At 56.5% G+C, this 25,719-nt stretch overlaps 2 protein-coding genes across 2 annotated transcripts; both read right to left on the reverse strand.

Annotated features, from left to right (window-relative positions):
- Window positions 1-2,298: 2,298 nt before the first annotated feature.
- On the reverse strand, window positions 2,299-5,060 carry LOC141929204 (protocadherin alpha-3-like). Its single transcript, XM_074838385.1, has one exon. The coding sequence runs from the start codon at window positions 5,023-5,025 to the stop codon at window positions 2,299-2,301; it is 2,727 nt and encodes a 908-aa protein (XP_074694486.1). The 5' UTR covers window positions 5,026-5,060.
- A 9,512-nt stretch (window positions 5,061-14,572) lies between these two features.
- LOC141929205 (protocadherin alpha-2-like) lies at window positions 14,573-17,592 on the reverse strand. Its single transcript, XM_074838386.1, has one exon. It carries the CDS (start codon window positions 17,570-17,572, stop codon window positions 14,573-14,575), a length of 3,000 nt encoding a protein of 999 aa, XP_074694487.1. The 5' UTR covers window positions 17,573-17,592.
- Window positions 17,593-25,719: the final 8,127 nt, after the last annotated feature.

Consider the following 25,719-nt stretch of genomic DNA (forward strand, 5'->3'; position numbering starts at 1 on the left):
TCTCAAAGGCAAGTATGGCAGCTGTCATCACATCGGGCAGGAATATCGCAAAGAACAAGAGTGCCCCAAGATATGCAGAACTTCTGGAGGGCCCGAGAGGATCGCGGGCAAGTACCACTGTGATTGGGGACATTTCTCAAGGTTTTCTGCTGGCATCCTCTATTTCGTGCCATGGGGAACAGAACAGCTAAGCAGCTGTTGTCCGATTCTTCCCCAATGACACAGATCAGGTTCTCTCCAGCATCTCCCTTTCCCTCAGGCAACACTCTTCCCTGCTCAAGGTCACACTCCCCATGACCCATACCCAGGCCCGAGTCACTGCCACTCAGAGCCATCACTGCCACAATACCCACACATTGCTCCAACACAAGAACATGCCCCAGCTCTAAACCCCTTTCTGAGCATGACCCAGGCCTTTGCACGTCCTCACCTTCCCTCACCATTGGCACAAGGAATATACGGAGCAATGCAAAGGCTCTCTCTGACTCTTAGACTCTTCCCAGCTGCCTGGATGCTTTGTGACTTCTCAGCAATTTCAAAGAGAAATGGAGTTCTTAAAGATTCTGTGATCAGAGCTGTGACTGCTCCCATCTCAGTCCACACAGCTCTTATTCTTCAAGAAGACCACACCAAATGCTGAAGTGTAATTGCACTCACGGTGTCAGCTCGGTGGGAGAATTTGTACCACAGAAAACCAGAGCTGGGCTGCTCTGGATGGTTTGGTGTGTCCATTCAGACATGAGAAGGAGCCATGCGTCATAACAGGACCCACCACCTCTACTGTAACCGGGTCTGTAAGCACACACCTAAGCGAAGATGTGTGCACAAAGACTGCACCCACCTCCTCGTGTGCCCTTAAAATCCTGCCTGAGGAGGACCAATGAACCATCATGGCAACATCGACGGCTGTGGAAGCTGCTATGGATGCCCACCACCACACAAGGACAGCAGGCTGAAGCGCTACCCTCCCACCACCCCCTGCCCAGAACAAGAGGGAAAAGCTCCATCAGACAGTATTCAGCAGTCACCATCTCACCAACTCTTATCCAGCACATTTCCTATGTCAGGTACGTGCCAGCACAGGGGACTGTCTCTGGTGGGAAATTGTCATAACCTCAAAAGACTCTGTGGGCATTTCAATACCACACACTATCCCAAGATCCAGAAGGCCTCCAACTGCAGAAACTTGGAGCCTGGGAAAGGATCCTGGGCAGTAAGACTCTGTGCCCTTCCTGCCTCATGCTTTCCTCTGGGCAACTGCCACTCCCCACTCTGGGACATGCGTTCTCAGGACAAGCACAGCATCTCCCATTCTTGTCTTCTTATGACATGGCCCATGGTCTCCCCAAGGATTTCCAGTTCCCACAAACAAGTCATCCCCCTGCACAAGGTCACCCTTCACATAAGGACACAGCCAGGCCCTGCTCAGTGCCACTGCCACATTCACCTCCACAACATGCCACAATTTCCTTTCCCACCTCAAGGCTCAACCCGACTTTTGCTTGACCCTTCCTGTCCATGAGAGCACCACGAAAAACCATAGAGATGGCATCTCATGGACGGAGCCCAGCAAAGTCTCTGCAGCTGACCCTTCAGGTGTGGCAATCCTTCAGAAATTTCAAAGGGAAAATACTACAAGTCTGAGATCAACACTCAGTAGAAGTGCTGTCGGGAACACGCCAATGACAAAGGGCACTGATTTCATGCTGAGAGAAACCAACCCACATGTTGACGATCACACCAGTACAGCGAATGCTATCTGTTGTGTAGCAGGATTTGGTTGAGGGAGTTTTTGTTGTTGAAAAAAGGATTTCCAGGGAATTTTCTAATGCAAATATTGACAGATTATCAAAACACTTCAGGGCACATCAAGCCACGTCTGCAGCAAGGAATGCAACTTCACAACATGGGCAGGAGAGTGGGAGCAAAAAACATATTTGTCCAAAAAGCCTCTTATAGAGAAGAATGAAAGAAGAAGAGGACAGAGAAGGAACTACAACTCATAACCACACAGTCACCAGTCAGAAAAGATAAAAAAGCAGTAGATAGGGCCTGGGGGACCATCACCACTTCCACAGCCGGCGTGTCCTGCACTCCTTCAGCAAGCTCGGGTGCAAATGCCACACATCAGCAAGCAAGAGCGGCCCCAAAGCCCACGTCGTGGCACCTCTCCCCGCAAGCGGCAGTGACTTTACTGAACGGGACGACAACTGCCACCCACAACAGCAAAGCCCAGCGGAGGATGGGAACTGCTGATGCTGCTGGCGGCGGCAACACCTTCACTTCCCCCCCACACCCTCAGCCCCAGCAAGAGCCCCGGGGCTGCGGGGAGGACGCGAGGGCAGAGGCAAAGGTGCCACCACCACCCTTCAGCCCCCGCCACGCACCCACCGCCCGCAGGCCCCGCGGGATGAGCCCGGCTCCCACCAGCGCCTGCCCACGGGACGCGCCAGAAGGGCGGCAGCGGGCAAGGGGCGTCGGGGGAAGGGCCGGCAGGCGACAGAGGGACGGAGAGAGGGAGGGAGAGAGGGAGGGAGGGAAGGAGGGAGGGCCACTGACCGTGTCCAGCAGAGCGGGCGGCTCCGGCTGCGTCTCCTTCGCCGCGGGGCCGGGCGGCGGCGGGAAGTTGGGGCTGAAAACCATCAGGTCGCTCTTGCCCGCGCCGTCCGCCACGCACAGGCTCCGGCTCTGCCGCTGCGAGTACGACCAGCTCCCCACTTCGCTGGCGCACACCAGCGTCGCCGGCCCGGGCCCCGACAGCACGGCCGCCCGCGGCGCCCACCGCGACGCCCCGTACAGCACCACCGCCAGCAGGAACAGGCTCGACACCGCGCAGATGGCCACCACCAGCCACACGTTCGTCGCCGCCGCCGCCGCCGCCGCCGCCGCCGCCGGGCCGCCCTCCGCCGCCCGCAGCCCCGACCCCGACGAGGACGACGAGGACGAGCCCGCGGCCGCCAGCGCCGCCTCGGCGCCCTCCACCAGCGACACGCTCAGCGTGGCCGTGGCCGAGCGCGCCGGCTCCCCGTGGTCCCGCACCACGATCACCAGCCTCTGCCGCGGGCCGTCCGCCTCCTCCAGCGCCCGCGCCGTGCTCACCTCGCCGCTGTACAGCCCCACGCGGAACGGGCCCTTCCCCCGCGGCTCCCACAGCTCGTAGCGCAGCCACGCGTTGTAGCCCGAGTCCGCGTCCACCGCGCGGATCTTCGCCACCACCTGCCCCGCCGGCGCCCCCCACGCCGCCCACGCCCACCACGCCCCCGAGCCCGGCCCCGACGCCGCCGAGCCCGCGGCCCCGGGCCCCGGCCCGCCGCCGGCTGCCGGCAGCAGCGCCGGCGCGTTGTCGTTCTCGTCCACCACGAAGAGCTGCACCGTGGCGTTGCCGCACAGCGGCGGCTCCCCCGCGTCCACCGCCCGCACCTCGAACTGCAGCACCTGCACCTCCTCGTAGTCCAGCGGCTGCAGCGCCCACAGCCGCCCGCTCTCCGCGTCCACCGACACGTAGCTCGACGCCGCCCGCCACCCGCCGCCCGCCGCCGCGCCCCCGCCGCCGCCCTCCCACACCGAGTAGCTCACGCGCCCGTTGCCCGCCTCGTCCGGGTCCCGCGCCCACAGCCGCGCCAGCTCCGCGCCCGCCGCGTTGTTCTCCCGCGCCAGCACCGTGTACACGGCCTGCGCGAACGCCGGCGCGTTGTCGTTCACGTCCGACACCGGCACCCGCACCCCGCGCCTGGCGCGCAGCGGCGGCGCCCCGCCGTCCTCCGCCCGCACCTCCACCTCGTACTCCGACACCCGCTCCCGGTCCAGCGCCTCCCGCAGCACCAGCGAGTACGAGCCCGCGAACGTCGCCACCAGCCCGAACGGCGCCGCCGGCCACACCGCGCAGCGCACCCGCCCGTTCGCCCCCGAGTCCCGGTCCGACACGCTCAGCAGCGCCACCACCGTCCCCACCGGCGCGTCCTCCGCCACCGGCACCGACAGCGACGTCACCCACACCTCGGGCGCGTTGTCGTTCACGTCCAGCACCTCCACCACCACCTTGCAGTGACCCGACAGCGGCGGCGTCCCCTTGTCTCTCGCTTCGATTTGTATCTCGTATGACCGAGCGTCTTCAAAGTCCAGAGCGCCCGTCAGACGGATCTCCCCCGTCATCGGATTTAAGAGGAAAAGATTTAATCCCTTTGCAGGAAAGGTATTGATCGCACTGAACGTCATTTCGCCGTTTGTCCCCTCGTCCGGATCCGTCGCGTTCACACGCGCCACCAGCGTCCCCTCTGCAGCGCTCTCCGGCAGCTGCACTTTATACACCGACTGGTTGAACTGGGGCGCGTTGTCGTTGGCGTCCAGCACCGACACCACCAGCTCCATCGTGCCCGTCAGCGACGGCCGGCCCCCGTCACTCGCCGTCACCACCAGCCGGTGCACGGGCACCGTCTCGCGGTCCAGCGCTTTCGCGAGTACCAGGAACAGGGATTCTCGGTATTCTTCACTCCGCTGTAAATCCAGGGAGAAGTGCTCGCTGGGGCTGAGGGTGTAGGAGAGCTGCGCGTTGGCCCCGATATCCGCATCCGACGCGCCCTCCAGCGGGAACCGAGAGCCCGGCAGCGACGATTCCGCGATGCTGAGGTTTCTGCGGGCGGCGGGGAAGAGCGGGGCGTTGTCGTTGATGTCGGTGACCTCCAGCTCCACGTGGAAGACGCGCAGCGGCCGCTCCACCAGCACCTCCAGGCGCAGGGCGCACGGCGCGCTCTTCCCGCACAGCTCCTCCCGGTCCAGCCGCGAGCTCACCACCAGCGCCCCGCTCGCCCCGCTCACCTCCACGCTCGCCCGCCGGCCCTGCGCCACCAGCCGCAGCCGCCGCGCCTCCGCCTCGCCCGCCTCCAGGCCCAGGTCCTGCGCCAGCCGGCCCACCACCGTCCCGGCCTTGGCTTCCTCCGGCACCGAGTAGCGCACCTGCCCGCCGCCCAGCGCCCAGGCCGCCGCCAGCACCAGCACCCGCACCGCGGGGCCCCCGCACACGCCCATCGCCGCCGCCGCCGCCGGCACCCGCCCGGGCCCCGCACGGCTCCCCGCCGCCGCCCGCACGCCCCGGCTCTCCTGCCCGCCCCGCGCCGCCCCCCCGCGCTCACAGCCGGGCTCTCCGCCGCACCGGGGCGGAGCCGCCCTCGCCGAGCCGCCGTTTCTGAGCCTGCAGCGACACCGTGTGCTGCTCCACCGCCTCACGCGACACGGTTCGTCTCTTTCCACCATCGTCCCTCTCCTCCTTCTCTTCGCTCTTTCTTCTCTCCCGTCTTCCTCTTCTCTTCCTTCTCCTGCTCGGGCTTGCCCTGCCGCCCCCCGCTCTCTCCGCCCCTTGCCCTTCTCTTTCCACCCTTCTCTCTTCTTTCCCCCCGATCGCAGCTCACCAGCCGCCGCCTCCGCGGCCGAGACCAGCAGAGTCGCACCCATCGGCGCTAATGACGGGGCAGCAGCGCCGGAGCGCGGGATCGAGCCAAGGCCGAGGCTCTCAGGGACCAGCTCTGTTCAGCGCCGAGAGCTCAGGTCGGTGCGTGCCGCTCATCGCCTTTACGGTTCCATTCTCACTCCTCCGTGTCATCGTCCTCCCTTCCTTCCTGGCTTGCTTTTTACTTGCATAGTGTCGGACCTTCCGTTCTTTTTCCTTTCCATGTGCATTTCCTTCTGACATTTTATTTTTCTCGCCCTTGTTCTCCCTTCCCCTTCTCTTTCCTTCTTTCCCCTGTTTCAGTTTTGCCTACCCTCCTTTTCTGTTTCCATCCTTGTCTCCTCTGTTCTTCTTATTTATCAAATTCTTGCCCAAATGTCTACACCATGCTCGCAATGAAGCATGGACATGTCCCGTGGAAAGAGCTCTCCTTCCTCTTCCTCACCACCCTTCACCAAGCCTTGCAGAGTGCCCCGCAGTACCGAGGATGCCGAGTTCCTCAACTCCATTCAGCATCTCGAGATAACAACAGTGCATGCTGGGAATCTTCCTCAATCATCTCTTCTTGCTTGCTCGCTTGCAAGGAGTCCTTCCTTTCCTTCCTTTTTGTTTGCTCCTCTTTCATATTTCTTTCCTGCTTTCTCTTCTCTTCTCTTCTTTCTCTTCTCTTCTCTTCTCTTCTCTTCTCTTCTCTTCTCTTCTCTTCTCTTCTCTTCTCTTCTCTTCTCTTCTCTTCTCTTCTCTTCTCTTCTCTTCTCTTCTCTTCTCTTCTCTTCTCTTCTCTTCTCTCTCTCTCCTCTCCTCTCCTCTCCTCTCCTCTCCTCTCCTCTCCTCTCCTCTCCTCTCCTCTCCTCTCCTCTCCTCTCCTCTCCTCTCCTCTCCTCTCCTCTCCTCTCCTCTCCTCTCCTCTCTTCCTTTCTCTCTGCCTTTTCCCTTTTGCCCCGCTCTGACCTTTCTTTGTCTCTCCTTCTCTTCTGCTTCCATCCTTGTCTCTTCTCTTCATTTCTTCCTTTACCAAAACGTTTTTAAAAATAGCTGCACCACGCTCGCCATGAAGGAGGGACACGCCCTTTGGCAAGAGCTCTCGTTCCTCTTCCCTAGCACCTTCCTACAGTCCATGCACCTGCAACTTCCCCTCCCCTCGGGAGGAAGGCCACACTCCTCAGCCTCCAGTCCTCTCCGGGACCCGGCAGATTACACAGCAAGGCAATCACATGGCAAAGAACAGCTCCATGACATCCGAACACAATCCACCACCCTCTGAAACACAAGCCCAAGCCCCAGGTACTTCAAAATCCAATAAAACAGGAGCAAACAGTCCCAACAGCCCAGGGGAGTCTCTCAGTTGGGAACTCAAACCCATCACAGCCCACCACGACAACCCTCCAGGAAGGCTCACAAAGCACGGGGCAACCACAGCTCCCCACTGAGAACATCTTCTGGATGCCCAACACATCCACTCCCAGAAACGCATTAAGGTCCCTCCTCCACCTGTCCCGGCTGCTGCCTGCTCCCACCGTGCCTGGAAGCAGCAGTAGAGGAACGAGAGCAGGCAGTGGTGCTTTGCTGCTCCAACCCTACAGGCATTACAACCCAGGCAACCTTCGCTCGATCCAACAGGAAAATGCCGCAGCTGAGCAAGAACAAAAGCACATCTGTCTCTCAAACACATCCACTGTAGGTGTGAGCGACTTACCTGGAGCATCACTGGGTGCTTCTTCAGAAATGAAACACTTTCAGGGGAGGGGAATTGGTTTTAAGGGACATGCTCCCTTAAGTTTATCAGCAATTTCGGGGGATGCTGGACAGAAAAATATTACTCATGTTCTTCAAAAGCTTTGAAAACCCTGGACAGTGTGCACTGCTCCCTCATGCACTTCTGTCACAGGGGAAGCAGGAGGGACACCTCAAAGCTCAGCACGTTCTCTCAACATCAACCTCAGCTCAGGAGACTCAAAAAGCCATTCCCAAAAGTAATGGCCAATTACCTGAAAGTCTGCCACCCAACAGCTGCCCAAATTCAGCAGTCTGCATTTCATCTATGTTACCAATGTGAGAAAAGGGGGGAAAAAACAAAAAAAGGATGGAAGTTTTTGGTAAGAGGGGAGAAGAAAAGCAAAGGATCCCACTCTGCTCTGTTGAAACACAAGTTTTCACAACTTCTTTAACACACAACACTTGTTCCTCTCTGTAGCAGGACTAAGAGCAGACAGGTAACCAAGGAGAGGCTCAGAGAAGGCTGGCCAAATGTGATTGAAATTTGGAAAAGCTCCAGTTTGACCAACACCATTCCCCATCCAAGGGGAGGGCTCCAAGCTGAGTATGGCAGATGTCTGCTCATCTGACAGGAACCGTACAGAGAACACCAAGGCACGAGGACATGCAGCGCTTCTGGAGGTCCTGAGAGGATCCCAGGCAAGCAGCACGGTGCGCCGGGCGTCTTCCCAAGGCTTTCTACTGCAATCCTCTAGCCCAAGCCCTGGGAAACGGCATCTCCACAGCTGAGCACACATCCTCCAGTTCTTCCCCAGTGACACACTCCATGTTCTACACACCATCTCCATTTCCTCAGGAAAGACGCTTCCCCACTCAAAGTCACCCTCCCCCTGATTGCCCCAAGCCCTACTCCGTGCCACTCGGAGGATCGCGGCCACAGTACCCACACATTTCTCCACCACAACACCAAGCCCCAGCACTAAAGCCCACACTGAGCATGACCCAGGCCTTCGCACGCCCTCACCTTCCCTCACGACTGGCACAAAGAACATCTGGAGGGATGCAAAGCCACACAGTGACTGGCAGGCTCTTCCCAGCTGCTGGAACTCCACCACGAATGCCTTGTGCCTCTTCAGCAATCTCAGATGGAAACACCACAGAGCTGCACAGCAGAGGTCTTAACGATTCTGTGATGGGAGTTGGGACAGCTTGTGCTGGGTTTGTGTGTGTGCCGGGGTTTTGATAGCGGCAGAGGCTGCAACAGTGGTGGCCCCTGTGAGAAGCTTCTCGAAGCTCCCCTGGCTCCAAGTTGACCCGCCTCTGGCCAAGGCTGAGCCAATTAGCGATGGTGGCTGTGCCTCTCTGATAACATATGTAAGGAAGGGAATGTGTGAGGAAGAGTTGTGAGAAGGACACCTGTGTGAACACCGAGGTCAGAGGAATAAAGGAGGAGGAAGGGGGGAGGTGAGCCAGTGCAGAGACACCGCCCCTGTATCCCGGGGTGAGATGCAGGGCCCCCCCCCCGCCACCCATGGAGGTCCATGGTGGAGCAGAGATCTGCCTGCGGCCTGGGAAGGACTCTGATTTGTGGAAACAGACTCTACGCTCAGAGAGTTATACAGCAGGTATGGTTACTCCGGCACTGGGGTGCAAGGGGATTTCTCCACAAAGCTTGCACCCCCCCAGCACATTTTACCAAAAACTTATCGAGTGTGCATATACATATTCATTGGTTACATAACACAAATATCCACATGCATGAGTGAGGCTGGGTTAGCTCTAGAGGCTGGTGTCAGCAGTTTATATTCCCTTTGCACCTGCATGTTGCCTCCTGGGGGGCGTCTCCGGGGTCTGTTGGAGGAAGGCTCACAGTCCTCCTCACCTTGTACTTTTCCTCGGAGCATGTGCAGATTCTCTCAGCCAATTTCTTGAATAACAAGAGTGTTTTCAGCCGGTTTACTCATTCGATCTTATCTAAAAGTACCAGTGTATCCATTTCGACCGTCCATATATGGCTATCTTATTCATTACCAAAGACTAAACTAGTTAGAGCACATCTGCTTTCCAAGCACAAGAAGCATATTTTTGCTGAACATGGTAATTCTTGGTAAGTTTCCACAGAAAACTGCTTTGTTTTGATGAACACAGTAGTCCTTGGTGAGCTTCCACAGAGCACTCAGGGCAAGCAGGATTATTAAGCAATACTCAGAAATCATTATAAGTTGCTATAAGTAAATACATTGCAAAGAAGGTGAGCGTTTCCTTGTATCAACTCATGTTGGAGAAACCTCACAGAACACTGTCTCCTGTGAGAGAGACACCACGCACGAGCAGGGGAATGTGAGGTTTCTGCCCTCTGAGGAGGGAGGAGCGGCGGACTGGCTGTAAACCCCCCATTCCCTGCCCCCTGCGCCACTGGGGGGGAGAAGGTAGAGAGGTCGGGACCAAAGCTGAGCCCAAGAAGAAGGGAGGGGGGCAGAAGGTGTTTTTTAAGATGTGTTAATGCCTTTCACTGTCCCACTCTCTCTGTTAAGTGTTGTCATTTTTAGTGTTTGAATGCAAGTGATGGTTTTTCTTCCCCTAACAAGTCTGTCTTTTGCCTGTAACCATAATGGTCGAGTCAGCCCTCTCTGACTTTATCCCAATTCCCGAGCCTTTCACTTTATTTCCTCCTTCCCATTCCTGAGGGGGAAGGGCTGAGTGAACAGCTGCCTGGTGCTCAGTTTCCCTCTGGGCTCAAACCATGACACAGCTCTGATTCCAGTCCACACGGGTTTCATTCTTCAGGACAACCACACCAAACGCTGAAGCACCAGCGCACCCACGATGTCAACTGGGTGGGGGAATTTGTACCACAGAAAACCAGAGCTGGGCTGCTGTGAAGGATTTGGCACCAACGTGCACATATCGGAGTTAAGCATGACAAGGGGACACACCATCTCTGCCGAGGCCGACTGTGCAAGTGCAGAAGGAGGGGAAATCAAGCACACACAGATTACACCCACCTCCTCCTCACACCCGCTTACAAATCCTGCCCAAGGAGGAGCAAGGAACCATCACGGCAACATCAACGCATGTGGAAGCTGCTATGGATGCCCACCACTACACAAGGACAGCGGGCTGAAGCGCTGCCCGCCCACAACACTCTTCTCAAAACCAGCAGGATTTGTTCATCAGACAACAGCCAGTACTCTGCATCTCATCTCCTCTTACCAGGACATTCCCTACGGCAACCACGTAGCAGCACGAGGGACTGTCTCTGGTGGAGATCTTCATAACCTCAAAGGACATTGTAGACATTTCAATACCATGTAACCTTCTCCAGATCCAGGAGGTCTCCAAGTCTGCACCTTAGAGCCTGGGAAAGGGTCTTGCAAAGGAACACTCTCTGCCCATCCTGCCTCATGCTTTCCTCCAGGCATCCTCCATTCCACAGTCTGCGACACGCGTTCTCAACACAAGCACATCATCTCTCATTCTTGGTTTATGTCATGGCCCATGCTCTTCCCAAACATTTCCACTTCCGTCAGGGAACTCTTCCCACTGCTCCAGGTCACCCTTCACATCAGGAGATGCCCAGGCCCTACTCACTGCCACTGACACATTCACCTCCATGAACATGCCACCGTTTCCTTTCAGTCCAGCTTTTGTGGGCCCTTTCATCAATGATGGCACCACAGAAGTACATACAGCTGGTATCGCATGGACGGTGTCCAGCAGACTCTCCGCAGCTCACCCTTCGTGTTTGGCAATGCTTCAGTAATCTCAGATGGAAATCTTACAGGGGTATCTTACCAGGGGAAAAGAGGATGACAGCTGTGGGGTTGGCTTTAAGCCCTTATAAGGGAAATTTATTCGGGTTTGATGTGTTGGCAGTTAAAAAATGGTATTTACCACATGGTAGAGTGTGGAGTTTTGGAGGAAGAGGAACAGGGGTGACTCCTGTAAGAATTTTGCAGGTTGCTCCTTTACTACCACGATCTAAAGTAACCTGTGTCTCTCAATATCCATTGCCAACTGCTGCCAAAGTGGTATTTTAGAGGTAATTACAGATCTTGAGAAAAGAGTGTTTATAAGTCGCACCCATTCCCCTTACAGTTCTCCAGTTTGGCCAGTCTGTAATCCAGATGGGCGGTGATGGCTAATGATTGACTACTGGAAATTGAGTAGTTACACCCCACCTTTAACAGCTGCTGTCCCAAATATAACATCACTAGTAACAGCAATACAGGCAGCAGCTCGCCCATGGATGGCTGCTGTAGAGGTTAAAGACATTTTCTATGATTCCCCTAAGGGACGAGGATAAGCCCCAGTTTGCCTTTACTTGGGAAGGGACACAATACACCTTTAATTGCCTCCCACAGGATATAAACATTCCCCCACTACTGCTCAGAACGCTTTGGCCAAACTTCTCGACACGGTGGAGATGCCATTGGGTGTCCATATATATCTGTATACAGATGACATTTTGGTTGGTGGAGATAGTAAAGAACAGGTAGGGCAAGTGGCTGAAACCATCTGGGACCTGTTAACTAAGAAGGGACTAGATATTCTGCCCTCTAAATGTCAAGGTCCTGGGCAAGCAATTACATTTTAGGAGCTTGGTGGGTGGCTGGAGCAGTTGCAGTACCTGATGATACCCTATCAGCTATTGAAAAGGGGCAAATTCCAGGTAATAAGGCAGAATTACAGCACCTGCTAGGTACAGAATCACAGAATCACAGAATCGTCTAGTTTGGAAAAGACCTTGAAGATCATCTAGTCCAACCATTAGCCTAACATTGACAGTTCTCAACTACACCATATCCCTAAGTGCTATGTGAAACTGACTCTTAAATACCTCCAGGGATGGGGACTCCTCCACCTCCCTGGGCAGCCCATTCCAACACCTGACTACCCATTCTGAAAAGAAATACTTCCTAATATCCAGTCTGAACCTTCCCTGGCGTACCTTGAGGCCATTACATTGGGTTACTGGAGAAAGCATATACTGGGGTTGTCGGTGATTGCTCGTCCTTTATATGTTCTGCTTTGAAAAAATAGAGAGGGACTGGACTCCACAACATACAGAGGCCCTGAGTATTTTAAAGGAGGAACTTAAGACCTGCCAGAAGTTGCGGCCCTTATACCCACAGGATCCGTTGAGGGTGGAGTGGGGATTTGCAGAACATGCCTCCTTTTGCGGTGTGTTTCCAAAGGGACTGTGGGGACCAGCTAGATCTTTGCTATTTTCTTCCACTTCGTTTAAGGAAACGGCAGTTAAGGAAGCAGAGAGGTTGCGTACCATGCAGGATATTGTAGGGTATTTTCTTCTTTTAAGTTTGAGGGGTCGCCCAGGCCGCCACAGCATGCTTATTTAGAGGGAGATAGTCAGTTACTGCCATTAAGAGAGGGTCCAGTCAAAATCTCCAAGCTGCAACAGCCTATAAACCCAGATTTGGGTTTGTTAGGCCAACCCTGTAAACCTTCCCCAGTCAAGGAGGCACCTGAACTGACTGCAGGTTCAGGGACACAAGGAGTGTGCTTTACTGAGGCCTCCACCTGCCGAGTGGGATTAAAATGGCAATATAAAGCAACAGCCTTGGAAACTGGTACAGTAAAAAGAACACAGAGGAGGGAGAACAGAGCGCGCAGGCGCGAGAGTTGCGTGCCCTCTTGCTGGTGGCAGAGAATGGTGCCGCTGTGATTTACACCAACGCCTGCGCAACTTATAAGGGTGCTACAGAGTGGATATGCTGTGGGAATCTGCTCGGGGGGAAGTGGGCCGAACAGAGGTTTGGAGGGCCAAGGACTGGCAGCAGTTGTTAGAAACAGGTCAGTCACAACCCCTAAAGGTGGGGTGGATAAAGGGCCATGCAAGACATGGGACCCTCGCTGCAACATGGAAGCAACGGGTAGATCACTTGGCCCAAATTAGGGTAGTTGACAGTGATAAAGAAGATTTAGATCCGCTGGCTGAGGGGCTACATATTAAGCGAGGCCACTCAGGGAAATTAGATCTGTTATGGGTGTCGGTCCCGGGGACGGCCTGTGTCATGAGAACATGTGAAGCAGTTCTTAAGGCTTGTCCACAATGTCGAATGAGGCTTAAGGCTAATCACCCAAATCAAGCGCTGGCCCAGCATATCAAACAAGGCAAGGGGCCCTGGAGCACCTGGCAAGTTGGTTATATCGGTCCTTTGAAGACACCTCATGGAAGGAGATATATCTTGGTAGGAGTAGAGGTGGTGTCAGGATTAACTATGGCCACAGCTGTTAGCACAGCTACTGGAGACCAAACATTCTTCTGCGAGGATGGTTTAGTATGTTGCCCATTCCTCAATGAACTCAAAGTGACAACGGCTCACATTTCATGGCCACAGTGGTGAAACACTGGACACGAAGAGAAGGTACTATGTGCGTGATCAAACACACACAGATTACACCGGCCCCCTCAAACCATCCACTTACAAATCCCACCTGAGGAGGAGCAACGAACTGTCATGGCAACATCAATGGATTTAAAAGCTCCTATGGATGCCCATCACCACACAAGGACAGCAGGCTGAAGCGCTACCCTCCCACAACCCCTTTCTCAAAACAAGAAGGAAAAGGAAAAGGTCAATCACAGAATCACAAAATCATCCAGATTGGAAAAGACCCTTGGGATCATCGAGTTCAACCATCAGCCCTATTCTACAAAGTTCTCCCCTACACCACATCCCCCAGCATCTCATTTAAATGACATCTTGTCAAAGGACAATCGTCCTTGAATGAAGTCAAAGTGACAACGGCTCACACTTCATGGCCACAGTGGTGAAACACTGGACACGAGGGCAAGGTATTAAGTGCGTGATCAAACACACACAGATTACACCGGCCCCCTCAACCCATCCACTTACAAATCCCACCTGAGGAGAAGCAACGAACCATCAATGGCTGTAGAAGCTGCTATGGATGCCCACCACTACACAAGGACAGCAGGCTGAAGCGCTACCCTCCCACAACCCCTTTCTCAAGACAAGAAGGAAAAGGTCAATCAGACAGGATTCAGAAGTCTGAACATCACCCCCCTTACCAACACATTCCTACGTCAGGCAGGCAGCAGCACAAGGGACTGCTCTGCTGCAAGATCTTCATAACCTCAAGAGACTCTGTGGGCATTTCAGTACCACACACTATACCAAGATCCAGAAGGCCTCCAACTGCAGAACCTTGGAGCCTGGGAAAGGATCCTGGGCAGGAACATTCTGTGCCCTTCCTGCCTCATGCTCTCCTCTGGGTATCCTCCATTCACCACGCAGGGACATACGTTCTCAAAACAAACACATCATCTCCCATTCTTGTCTTCTTCTGATATGCAGAGGGAATCAAAGAATGAGATGAGAGATGAGGAGAGGGAACAACAGGAAACCAAAACTGATACCAGCCCACTCAGCACCGGTAACAAGACAGTACAGAGTGCCTGGGGACCATCACCACCACAGCCGGCGTGTCCTGCACTCCTTCAGCAAGCTCGGGTGCAAATGTCACACACCAGCAAGCAAGAGCGGCCCCAAAGCCCACGTCGTGGCACCTCTCCCCGCAAGCGGCAGTGACTTGACTGAACGGGACGACAACTGCCACCCACAACAGCAAAGCCCAGCGGAGGACGGGAACTGCTGCTTCTGCTGGCGGCAGCAACACCTTCACTTCCCCCCCACCACCGCAGCCCCAGCAAGAGCCCCGGGGCTGCGGGGAGGACGTGAGGGCAGAGGCAAAGGTGCCACAACCACCCTTCAGCCCCCGCCACGCACCCACCGCCCGCAGGCCCCGCGGGATGAGCCCGGCTCCCACCAGCGCCTGCCCACGGGACGCGCCAGAAGGGCGGCAGCGGGCAAGGGGCGTCGGGGGAAGGGCCGGCAGGCGACAGAGGGACGGAGAGAGGGAGGGAGAGAGGGAGGGAGGGAAGGAGGGAGGGCCACTGACCGTGTCCAGCAGAGCGGGCGGCTCCGGCTGCGTCTCCTTCGCCGCGGGGCCGGGCGGCGGCGGGAAGTTGGGGCTGAAAACCATCAGGTCGCTCTTGCCCGCGCCGTCCGCCACGCACAGGCTCCGGCTCTGCCGCTGCGAGTACGACCAGCTCCCCACTTCGCTGGCGCACACCAGCGTCGCCGGCCCGGGCCCCGACAGCACGGCCGCCCGCGGCGCCCACCGCGACGCCCCGTACAGCACCACGGCCAGCAGGAACAGGCTCGACACCGCGCAGATGGCCACCACCAGCCACACGTTCGTCGCCGCCGCCGCCGCCGCCGCCGCCGCCGGGCCGCCCTCCGCCGCCCGCAGCCCCGACCCCGACGAGGACGACGAGGACGAGCCCGCGGCCGCCAGCGCCGCCTCGGCGCCCTCCACCAGCGACACGCTCAGCGTGGCCGTGGCCGAGCGCGCCGGCTCCCCGTGGTCCCGCACCACGATCACCAGCCTCTGCCGCGGGCCGTCCGCCTCCTCCAGCGCCCGCGCCGTGCTCACCTCGCCGCTGTACAGCCCCACGCGGAACGGGCCCTTCCCCCGCGGCTCCCACAGCTCGTAGCGCAGCCACGCGTTGTAGCCCGAGTCCGCGTCCACCGCGCGGATCTTCGCCACCACCTGCCCCGCCGGCGCCCCCCACGCCGCCCACGCCCACCACGCCCCCGAGCCCGGCCCCGACGCCGCCGAGCCCGCGGCCCCGGGCCCCGGCCCGCCGCCGGCTGCCGGCAGCAGCGCCGGCGCGTTGTCGTTCTCGTCCACCACGAAGAGCTGCACCGTGGCGTTGCCGCACAGCGGCGGCTCCCCCGCGTCCACCGCCCGCACCTCGAACTGCAGCACCTGCACCTCCTCGTAGTCCAGCGGCTGCAGCGCCCACAGCCGCCCGCTCTCCGCGTCCACCGACACGTAGCTCGACGCCGCCCGCCACCCGCCGCCCGCCGCCGCGCCCCCGCCGCCGCCCTCCCACACCGAGTAGCTCACGCGCCCGTTGCCCGCCTCGTCCGGGTCCCGCGCCCACAGCCGCGCCAGCTCCGCGCCCGCCGCGTTGTTCTCCCGCGCCAGCACCGTGTACACGGCCTGCGCGAACGCCGGCGCGTTGTCGTTCACGTCCGACACCGGCACCCGCACCCCGCGCCTGGCGCGCAGCGGCGGCGCCCCGCCGTCCTCCGCCCGCACCTCCACCTCGTACTCCGACACCCGCTCCCGGTCCAGCGCCTCCCGCAGCACCAGCGAGTACGAGCCCGCGAACGTCGCCACCAGCCCGAACGGCGCCGCCGGCCACACCGCGCAGCGCACCCGCCCGTTCGCCCCCGAGTCCCGGTCCGACACGCTCAGCAGCGCCACCACCGTCCCCACCGGCGCGTCCTCCGCCACCGGCACCGACAGCGACGTCACCCACACCTCGGGCGCGTTGTCGTTCACGTCCAGCACCTCCAGCTCCACGCTGCAGTGCCCCGATAAGGGAGGGGAGCCTCTGTCTTTCGCCTTAACGTGCAGTTCGTAGAAATTCACCGTCTCAAAATCCAGCGCGCCCGTCAGACGGATCTCCCCGCTTTTCGCATCGATGCTAAATACGTCTGAGGCCGAGGGAGGAACAAAGGTATCAATTTCGTAAATCACTTCTCCATATATTCCCAAATCCGTGTCCGTCGCGTTCACCCGCGCCACCAGCGTCCCCTCTGCAGCGCTCTCCGGCAGCTGCACTTTATACACCGACTGGTTGAACAGGGGCGCGTTGTCGTTCACGTCCAGCACCGACACCACCAGCTCCATCGTCCCCGTCAGCGACGGCCGGCCCCCGTCACTCGCCGTCAACACCAGCCGGTGCACGGGCACCGTCTCGCGGTCCAGCGCTTTCGCGAGCACCAGAAACAGGGTTTTCCGATTTTCATCAGCGGTTTTAACATCGAGCGTAAAGTGCTCGCTGGGGCTGAGGGTGTAGGAGAGCTGCGCGTTGGCCCCGATATCCGCATCCGACGCGCCCTCCAGCGGGAACCGAGAGCCCGGCAGCGTGGTGAATTCCGCGATGCTGAGGTTTTTGCGGGCGGCGGGGAAGAGCGGGGCGTTGTCGTTGATGTCGGTGACCTCCAGCTCCACGTGGAAGACGCGCAGCGGCCGCTCCACCAGCACCTCCAGGCGCAGGGCGCACGGCGCGCTCTTCCCGCACAGCTCCTCCCGGTCCAGCCGCGAGCTCACCACCAGCGCCCCGCTCGCCCCGCTCACCTCCACGCTCGCCCGCCGGCCCTGCGCCACCAGCCGCAGCCGCCGCGCCTCCGCCTCGCCCGCCTCCAGGCCCAGGTCCTGCGCCAGCCGGCCCACCACCGTCCCGGCCTTGGCTTCCTCCGGCACCGAGTAGCGCACCTGCCCGCCGCCCAGCGCCCAGGCCGCCGCCAGCACCAGCACCCGCACCGCGGGGCCCCCGCACACGCCCATGGCCGCCGCCGGCACCGGAACCCGCCCGGGCCCCGCACGGCTCCCCGCCGCCGCCCGCACGCCCCGGCTCTCCTGCCCGCCCCGCGCCGCCCCCCCGCGCTCACAGCCGGGCTCTCCGCCGCACCGGGGCGGAGCCGCCCGAGCCGAGCCGCCGTTTCTGAGCCTGCAGCGACACCGTGTGCTGCTCCGCCGCCTCACGCGCTGCCCACGAGCGCCCGCGCCGCCGGCCCCGACCTGCTCAGCCCCTCTCCCGGCCCTGACCGCCCTTCTGCCCGCTCCTTCGCTCTTGCTTTCTCCTCCTGCAGCGCTCTCTGCTTGCACACAGCCCTCGCTCGCCCTCGCCCGCTTTCCTCTTGCCGCCTCCCGCTCCCTTTTCCTGACCGTTTCTTCCTTTCTCTTCCGACTCGGTTCGTCTCTTTCCACGACCGTCCCTCTCCTCCTTCTCTTCGCTCTTTCTTCTCTCCCGTCTTCCTCTTCTCTTCCTTCTCCTGCTCGGGCTTGCCCTGCCGCCCCCCGCTCTCTCCGCCCCTTGCCCTTCTCTTTCCACCCTTCTCTCTTCTTTCCCCCCGATCGCAGCTCACCAGCCGCCGCCTCCGCGGCCGAGACCAGCAGAGTCGCACCCATCGGCGCTAATGACGGGGCAGCAGCGCCGGAGCGCGGGATCGAGCCAAGGCCGAGGCTCTCAGGGACCAGCTCTGTTCAGCGCCGAGAGCTCAGGTCGGTGCGTGCCGCTCATCGCCTTTACGGTTCCATTCTCACTCCTCCGTGTCATCGTCCTTCCTTCCTTCCTGGCTTGCTTTTTACTTGCATAGTGTCGGTCCTTCCGTTCTTTTTCCTTTCCATGTGCATTTCCTTCTGACATTTTATTTTTCTCGCCCTTGTTCTCTCTTTCCTTCTTTCCCCTGTTTCAGTTTTGCCTACCCTCCTCTTCTGTTTCCATCCTTGTCTCCTCTGTTCTTCTTATTTATCAAAATCTTTCCCAAATGTCTACACCATGCTCGCAATGAAGCATGGACATGTCCCGTGGAAAGAGCTCTCCTTCCTCTTCCTCACCACCCTTCACCAAGCCTTGCAGAGTGCCCCGCAGTACCGAGGATGCCGAGTTCCTCAACTCCATTCAGCATCTCGAGATAACATCAGTGCATGCTGGGAATCTTCCTCAATCATCTCTTCTTGCTTGATTGCTTGCAAGGATTCCTTCCTTTCTTTGTTTTTTACTCCTTCTTTCCTCCTTTCTCTTCTCTCTTCTTTCCTCTCTTCCTTTCTCTCTGCCTTTTTCTTTTTGCCCCGCTCTGACATTTCTTTGTCTCTCCTTGTCTTCTGCTTCCATCCTTGTCTCTTCATTTCTTCCTTTACCAAAATGTTTTTAAAAATAGCTGCACCAGGCTCGCCATGAAGGAGGGACACGCCCTTTGGCAAGAGCTCTCGTTCCTCTTCCCTAGCACCTTCCTACGGTCCATGCACCTGCAACTTCCCCTCCCCTCGGGAGGAAGGCCACACTCCTCAGCCTCCAGTCCTCTCCGGGACCCGGCAGATAACACAGCAAGGCAATCACATGGCAAAGAACAGCTCCGTGACATCCGAACACAATCCACCACCCTCTGAAACACAAGCCCAAGCCCCAGGTACTTCAACATCTAATAAAACAGGAGCCAAACAGCCCAGGGGAGTCTCTCAGTCGGGAACTCAAACCCATCACAGCCCACCACGACAACCCTCCAGGAAGGCTCACAAAGCACGGGGCAACCACAGCTCCCCAGCACTCTTCATGTACCTTGGGGAAGAACTCTTCTTCCTCACTCATTTCCCACCTGTGCAATGACTGTCCAGCTCTCGCTTCCCCTTTCAGGCAGGCAGGCTCTGCCAGAACAACACAGCAAGAACCTCCGTACCCAGGGGCATTGGTCCCCACGGAATATCTCTCAGCATTAGCATGATCCACTCATCACACAGCCAAACAAAAACCACCCAGGAAACACCGCGGCATTTTCACTGAGAACATCTTCTGGATGCCCAACACATCCACTCCCAGAAACGCATTAAGGTCCCTCCTCCACCTGTCCCGGCTGCCGCCTGCTCCCACCGTGCCTGGAAGCAGCAGCAGAGGAACGAGAGCAGGCAGTGGTGCTTTGCTGCTCCAACCCTACAGGCATTACAACCCAGGCAACCTTCGCTCGATCCAACAGGAAAATGCCGCAGCTGAGCAGGAACAAAAGCACATCTGTCTCTCAAACACATCCACTGTAGGTGTGAGCGACTTACCTGGAGCATCACTGGGTGCTTCTTCAGAAATGAAACACTTTCAGGGGAGGGGAATTGGTTTCAAGGGACATGCTCCCTTAAGTTTATCAGCAATTTCGGGGGACGCTGGACAGAAAAATATTACTCATGTTCTTCAAAAGCTTTGAAAACCCTGGACAGTGTGCACTGCTCCCTCATGCACTTCTGTCACAGGGGAAGCAGGAGGGACTCCTCAAAGCTCAGCACGTTCTCTCAACATCAACCTCAGCTCAGCAGAGGGGAAAGATCTTCCCACACACAGTTGGAAAACTGCCCAAACATCTGCAACCTGACAGCTGCCAGAATTCCACCCTCTGCATCTCATCCAGCACATCGCCAGTGTGGGAGAAGAAAAAACAAACCGGTGGGGGCTCTCACTAACACCAGAGAAGAAAACCAAAGGAACCCCTTCCACTGCACTGAAACGCCAGGTCTGCCAACATCTGGAACACAGAGACCACTTCTTCCCCTCCCTAGCAAGACTACGACCAGAGAGATGGCTGAGGAGACGTTCAGAGAAGGCTGCCAGAGGGATTCAAATTTCAAAGAGCTTCTCTTTGACCAACAGCATTCCCTGTCAAAACCAAGGCATTAAAAATGCGTACGGCAGTCATCTTCAAAAGCAGTAATACCTCAGAGAACAACAGGGTGCGAGGATACGGGGAACCCCGTGCGCTGGGGCTTTTCTCAAGGTTTTCTCCTGGCATCCTCTATACTGCGCCATGGGAAATGGCATCTCCACAGCTAAGCAGACATTCCCCAGCCCTCCCCCAGCGACACAGACTGTGTTCTACCCAGCAGCTCCGTTGCCCTCAGGCAAGACTCTGCCGCACTCCAAGTCACCCTCCCCGTGACACATGCCCAGGCCCTACCTGGAGCCACTCGCACGATCACTGCCAAAATACTCAGACACTGCTCAGCCCCAACAACATGCCCAGCTCTAAACCCCGCTCTGCGTCTGAGCCAGGCCTTTGCACATCCTCACCTTCCCCCCAGTCGGCACAGAGAACATAAGGAGGGATGCAAAGCCACACAGCATTCGGCAGGCTCTTCCCAGCTGCATAAAATTCTCCAGCAAATGCTTTTTGCCTTTTCAGCAATCTCACATGGAAACACCACAGAGCTGCACGTTAGAGTTCTTAAGGATTCTGTGATGAGGGTTGTGACAGCTCTGATCCCAGACCACACGGATTTTGTTCTTCGAGAGAACCACACCAAATGCTGAAGCACAAGCGCACTCACAATGTCAACTGGGTGGGAGAATTTGTACCAGAGGACAACAGAGCTGGGCTGCTGTGCAGGGTTTGGCGTGTACGTGCACATGTCAGAAGGAGCCATGTGTGACAACAGGACACACCATCTCTACCAAGGCCACCTGTGCAAGTGCACAAGTAGGGGAAGTCGAGAGTACAAAGATTACACCCACCTCACCGCGTGTCCTCACAAATCCTGCCTGAGGAGGAGCAAGGAATCACCCTGGCAACATCAACGCATGTGGAAGCTGCTATGGATGCCCACCACTGCACAAGGACAGCGGGCTGAAGCGCTGCCCTCCCACAACCCCTTTCCCAAAACAAGCGGTTCATCAGATGACATCGAGCAGTGGGCACCTCACCCCTTGTTACCAACACATTGCCTACGTCAGGCAGGCACCAGCACAAGGGACTGCCTCTGGTGGGAGCTCTTCATGACCTCAAAAACTCTGTGGGCATTTCAATATCTCAAGATTTAGGCGGCCTCCAGCTCCAGACCCTGAGAGCCTGGGAGTCAATCCTGGGCAAGAAGACTCTGTGTCCATCTTGCCTCATGCTTTCCTCCAGGCATCCTTTGTTTCCCACTCTGTGACATGCTTTCTTAAGACAAGCACAGCATCTCCCATTCTTCTCTTCTTATGACATGGCCCATGGTCTTCCCAAGGATTTCCAGTTCCCACAGACAAGTCTTCCCACAGCTCATTGTCACCCTTCACATCAGCACATGGCTCAGCCCTACTCAGTGCCACTGCCACATTCACCTCCGTGACATGTCACAGTTTCCTCTCGCACCTCAGGGCTCACTCCAGCTCTTGTAGACCCTTCCCATAGATCAGAGCACCACAGAAAGACATTGAGATGATATCACAGTGTCCTCCAGACTCTCCGCAGTAAACCCTTCACGTTTGGCAATGCTTCAGCTGTCTCAGGTGGAAATGTCATGCACTGGGGAGCAATAATCCTTCTAAAGGTGATGTCGGGACAGCTCTAAATGGCAATGGCACTGGTTTCCTTCTGTGAAATAACAACCCAAATTTTGATGAGCACAGCACTGTAATGGATGATATCTACTGTGTAGGACAAGTTGGTTTGTGGTTTGGTTTGGTTGGTTTGTTTGGTTTGTTAGGGTCTTTTAATCCAACAGAAGATTTCTGAGTTTTCATACACCGCGATGAAGATCTATTCCTCCTGCCTCACTTTCCACCTGCATGATGAATGGCAAGCCCTTGCTTTTCCTTTCAGCAAGACATGTACTGCCAGAGCAACATGGCAAGAACCCACGTACCCAGGGGCATTAATCCCCACAGAGCACCTCTCCTTCATTAGCATGAGCCACCCAGCACCCATACAAACAAAAGCCATGAAAGTAACACTACGGCATTTTCACTAAGAACATTCTCAGGGTCCTGAGGGCATTGGCTGATGTAGTACCAAGTCACCCTCCAGGATTCTGGAAAAGACACAGCAGTCCAGGGAAGTCCCCCATGTCTGGAAGAAGGGAAGCATTGTGGCCATTTTCAAAAAAGGTATCCTGGAGGACCCTGGGAACTACCAGCCTGTCAGCATCACCTCTGTGCCTTGAAGCTCATGGAACGGATCCTCCTAGAAGCTACGCTCAGGCACCTGGAGGACAGGGAGGTGATTGGAGACAGCCAGCACAGCTTCCCCAAGGGCAAGTCTTGCCTCAGCAATGTGGTGGCCTTCTGTGATGGAGTGACTGCATCAGGGGACAAGGGAAGAGCTTTGGGTGTCACCTATCTGGGCTTCTGTAAGGCCTTTGACACAATCCCCACAACATCCTTCACTCCAATTTGGAGAGATATGGATTTCATGGATGGACTGTTCAGTGGATGAGGAATTGGCTGGATGGTCACAGCCAGAGGGTAGTGGTCAATAACGTCCAGGTGAAGATCAGTGACAAGTGGTGTCCCTCAGGGGTCCGTATGGGGACCAGCACTGTTTAACATCTTCATCAGAGACATAGACAGTGGGATCGAGTTCACCCCCAGCAAGTTTCCCAACGACACAAAGCTGAGTGGTGCGGTTGACGTGCCTGAAGGATGGGATGCCATTCAGAGCGACCTGGACAAGCTCAAGAAGTGGGCCCATGCAAAATTCAAGAGGTTCAACAAGGCCAAGTGCAAGGTCCTGTACCTGGGTCTGGGCAGCCCCCTGTATCAACACAGGCTGGGGGATGAAGGGATTGAGAGCAGCCTGGGCAAGAAGGACCTGGGGATATGGGTGAATGAAAAGCTGGACATGAGCCACCAGTGTGCACGTGCAGCCCAGAAGCCAACCGTGTCCTGGGCTGCATCACGAGAAACATGAACAGCAGGTCAAGGGAGGGGATTCTGCCCCTCTACTCTGCTCTGGTGAGACCCCACCTGCAGTGCTGTGTCCAGCTCTCGGGTCCTCAGCACAGGATAGACACGGACCTGCTGGAGTGCGTCCAGAGGAGGATCAAAAATGATCAGAGGGATGGAACACCTCTCCTATGAGGACACGCTGAAAAAGTTGGGGGTGTTCACCCTGGAGAAGAGAAGGCTCACGGCAGACCTTATTGTGGCCTTGCAATACTGAAAGGGGCTTATCAGAAAGATTTGGAAAGACCTTTTAGTAGAGTCTGTTGAGATAGGATAAGGGGTAGTAGTTTTAAACTATAAGAGGGCAGATTTGGACCAGATATAAGATGACATTTTTTACAGTGAGGATGGTGAAACACTGGAACACGTGCCCCAGAAAAGTGGTAGATGCCCCCACCCCCCACCCCGGAAACATTCAAGGTCAGGTTGGACGGGGCTCTGAGCAATCTGACTGAGCTAACGATGACCCTGCTCATTGCAGAGGGGTTGGACAAGATGATCTTTAAGGGTCCCTTCCAACCCAAACTGTTCTACGATTCCCTGGACACCCAACACATCTACTCCAAGGAAAACATCAGGGGCCTTCCTCTACCCGTGCTTGCTGCCACCTGTCCCAGCTGTGCTGGGAGCAGCAGGAAAGGAATGAGAGCAGGCAGTGGTGCTTTGCTGCTCCAATACAGTCAACATTCGGTCAATCCAGCATTAAGTTACCTCGACTAACCAGGAACAAGAGTACACCTGTCTCTCAAACACAGCCCCTTCAGGTACGAGCGACTTTCCTGAGTGACAACCATCACTGGTGGCTTCTTGAGAAAAGAAACATTTTGAGGACAGGAGAGTTGCTTCTAAGGAACTTCCTGGGAAGATGAGCAGAAAAAAAATACTGAAGTTCCCCAAAAGCTTTGAAATTTCTGTACATGGTGTCATGCTCCCTCGGGGCACCCAAGAGCTAATGATAGTCTCACAATGTCACCCTCAGCTTGGTATAGTGGAGAAAACCATCCCCCACACCGATGGCCAACCACCCAATCCTCTGCAACCCGAGAGCTGACAGAATTCTGCCATCTGCATCTCATCCACTGGTACCAACACCTTGCCAATGTGAGAGAAGGAAAAAGAAAAGAGTGGGAGTTTTGGGTAAGAGCAAAGAAGAAAACCAAGGGGTCCCATTCAGTGTATTGAAACTCCAGCTCTGCCAACATCTCGGATATGCAGAGCGCTTCTTCCCCTCCCTAGCAAGAGAGGGAGCAGAGAGATGACCAAGGAGCGCTTCAGAGAAGGCTGGCAGCGTGGTGCAACTTTGGAAAAGCTTCTGTTTGACCAACAATATTCCAGATCAAAACCAATCTCTCAAAGGCAAGTATGGCAGCTGTCATCACATCGGGCAGGAATATCGCAAAGAACAAGAGTGCCCCAAGATATGCAGAACTTCTGGAGGGCCCGAGAGGATCGCGGGCAAGTACCACTGTGATTGGGGACATTTCTCAAGGTTTTCTGCTGGCATCCTCTATTTCGTGCCATGGGGAACAGAACAGCTAAGCAGCTGTTGTCCGATTCTTCCCCAATGACACAGATCAGGTTCTCTCCAGCATCTCCCTTTCCCTCAGGCAACACTCTTCCCTGCTCAAGGTCACACTCCCCATGACCCATACCCAGGCCCGAGTCACTGCCACTCAGAGCCATCACTGCCACAATACCCACACATTGCTCCAACACAAGAACATGCCCCAGCTCTAAACCCCTTTCTGAGCATGACCCAGGCCTTTGCACGTCCTCACCTTCCCTCACCATTGGCACAAGGAATATACGGAGCAATGCAAAGGCTCTCTCTGACTCTTAGACTCTTCCCAGCTGCCTGGATGCTTTGTGACTTCTCAGCAATTTCAAAGAGAAATGGAGTTCTTAAAGATTCTGTGATCAGAGCTGTGACTGCTCCCATCTCAGTCCACACAGCTCTTATTCTTCAAGAAGACCACACCAAATGCTGAAGTGTAATTGCACTCACGGTGTCAGCTCGGTGGGAGAATTTGTACCACAGAAAACCAGAGCTGGGCTGCTCTGGATGGTTTGGTGTGTCCATTCAGACATGAGAAGGAGCCATGCGTCATAACAGGACCCACCACCTCTACTGTAACCGGGTCTGTAAGCACACACCTAAGCGAAGATGTGTGCACAAAGACTGCACCCACCTCCTCGTGTGCCCTTAAAATCCTGCCTGAGGAGGACCAATGAACCATCATGGCAACATCGA

This window comes from Strix aluco, chromosome 13 (genome assembly GCF_031877795.1).
Source record: "Strix aluco isolate bStrAlu1 chromosome 13, bStrAlu1.hap1, whole genome shotgun sequence".
In the NCBI taxonomy this organism is placed as follows: Eukaryota; Metazoa; Chordata; class Aves; order Strigiformes; family Strigidae; genus Strix; species Strix aluco.

What these genes read in the sequence shown, in the direction of transcription:
- LOC141929204 (XM_074838385.1), bottom strand. Translation starts at nt 5,025, where the DNA reads ATGGGCGTGTGCGGGGGCCCCGCGGTGCGGGTGCTGGTGCTGGCGGCG.
- LOC141929205 (XM_074838386.1), bottom strand. Translation starts at nt 17,572, where the DNA reads ATGGGCGTGTGCGGGGGCCCCGCGGTGCGGGTGCTGGTGCTGGCGGCG.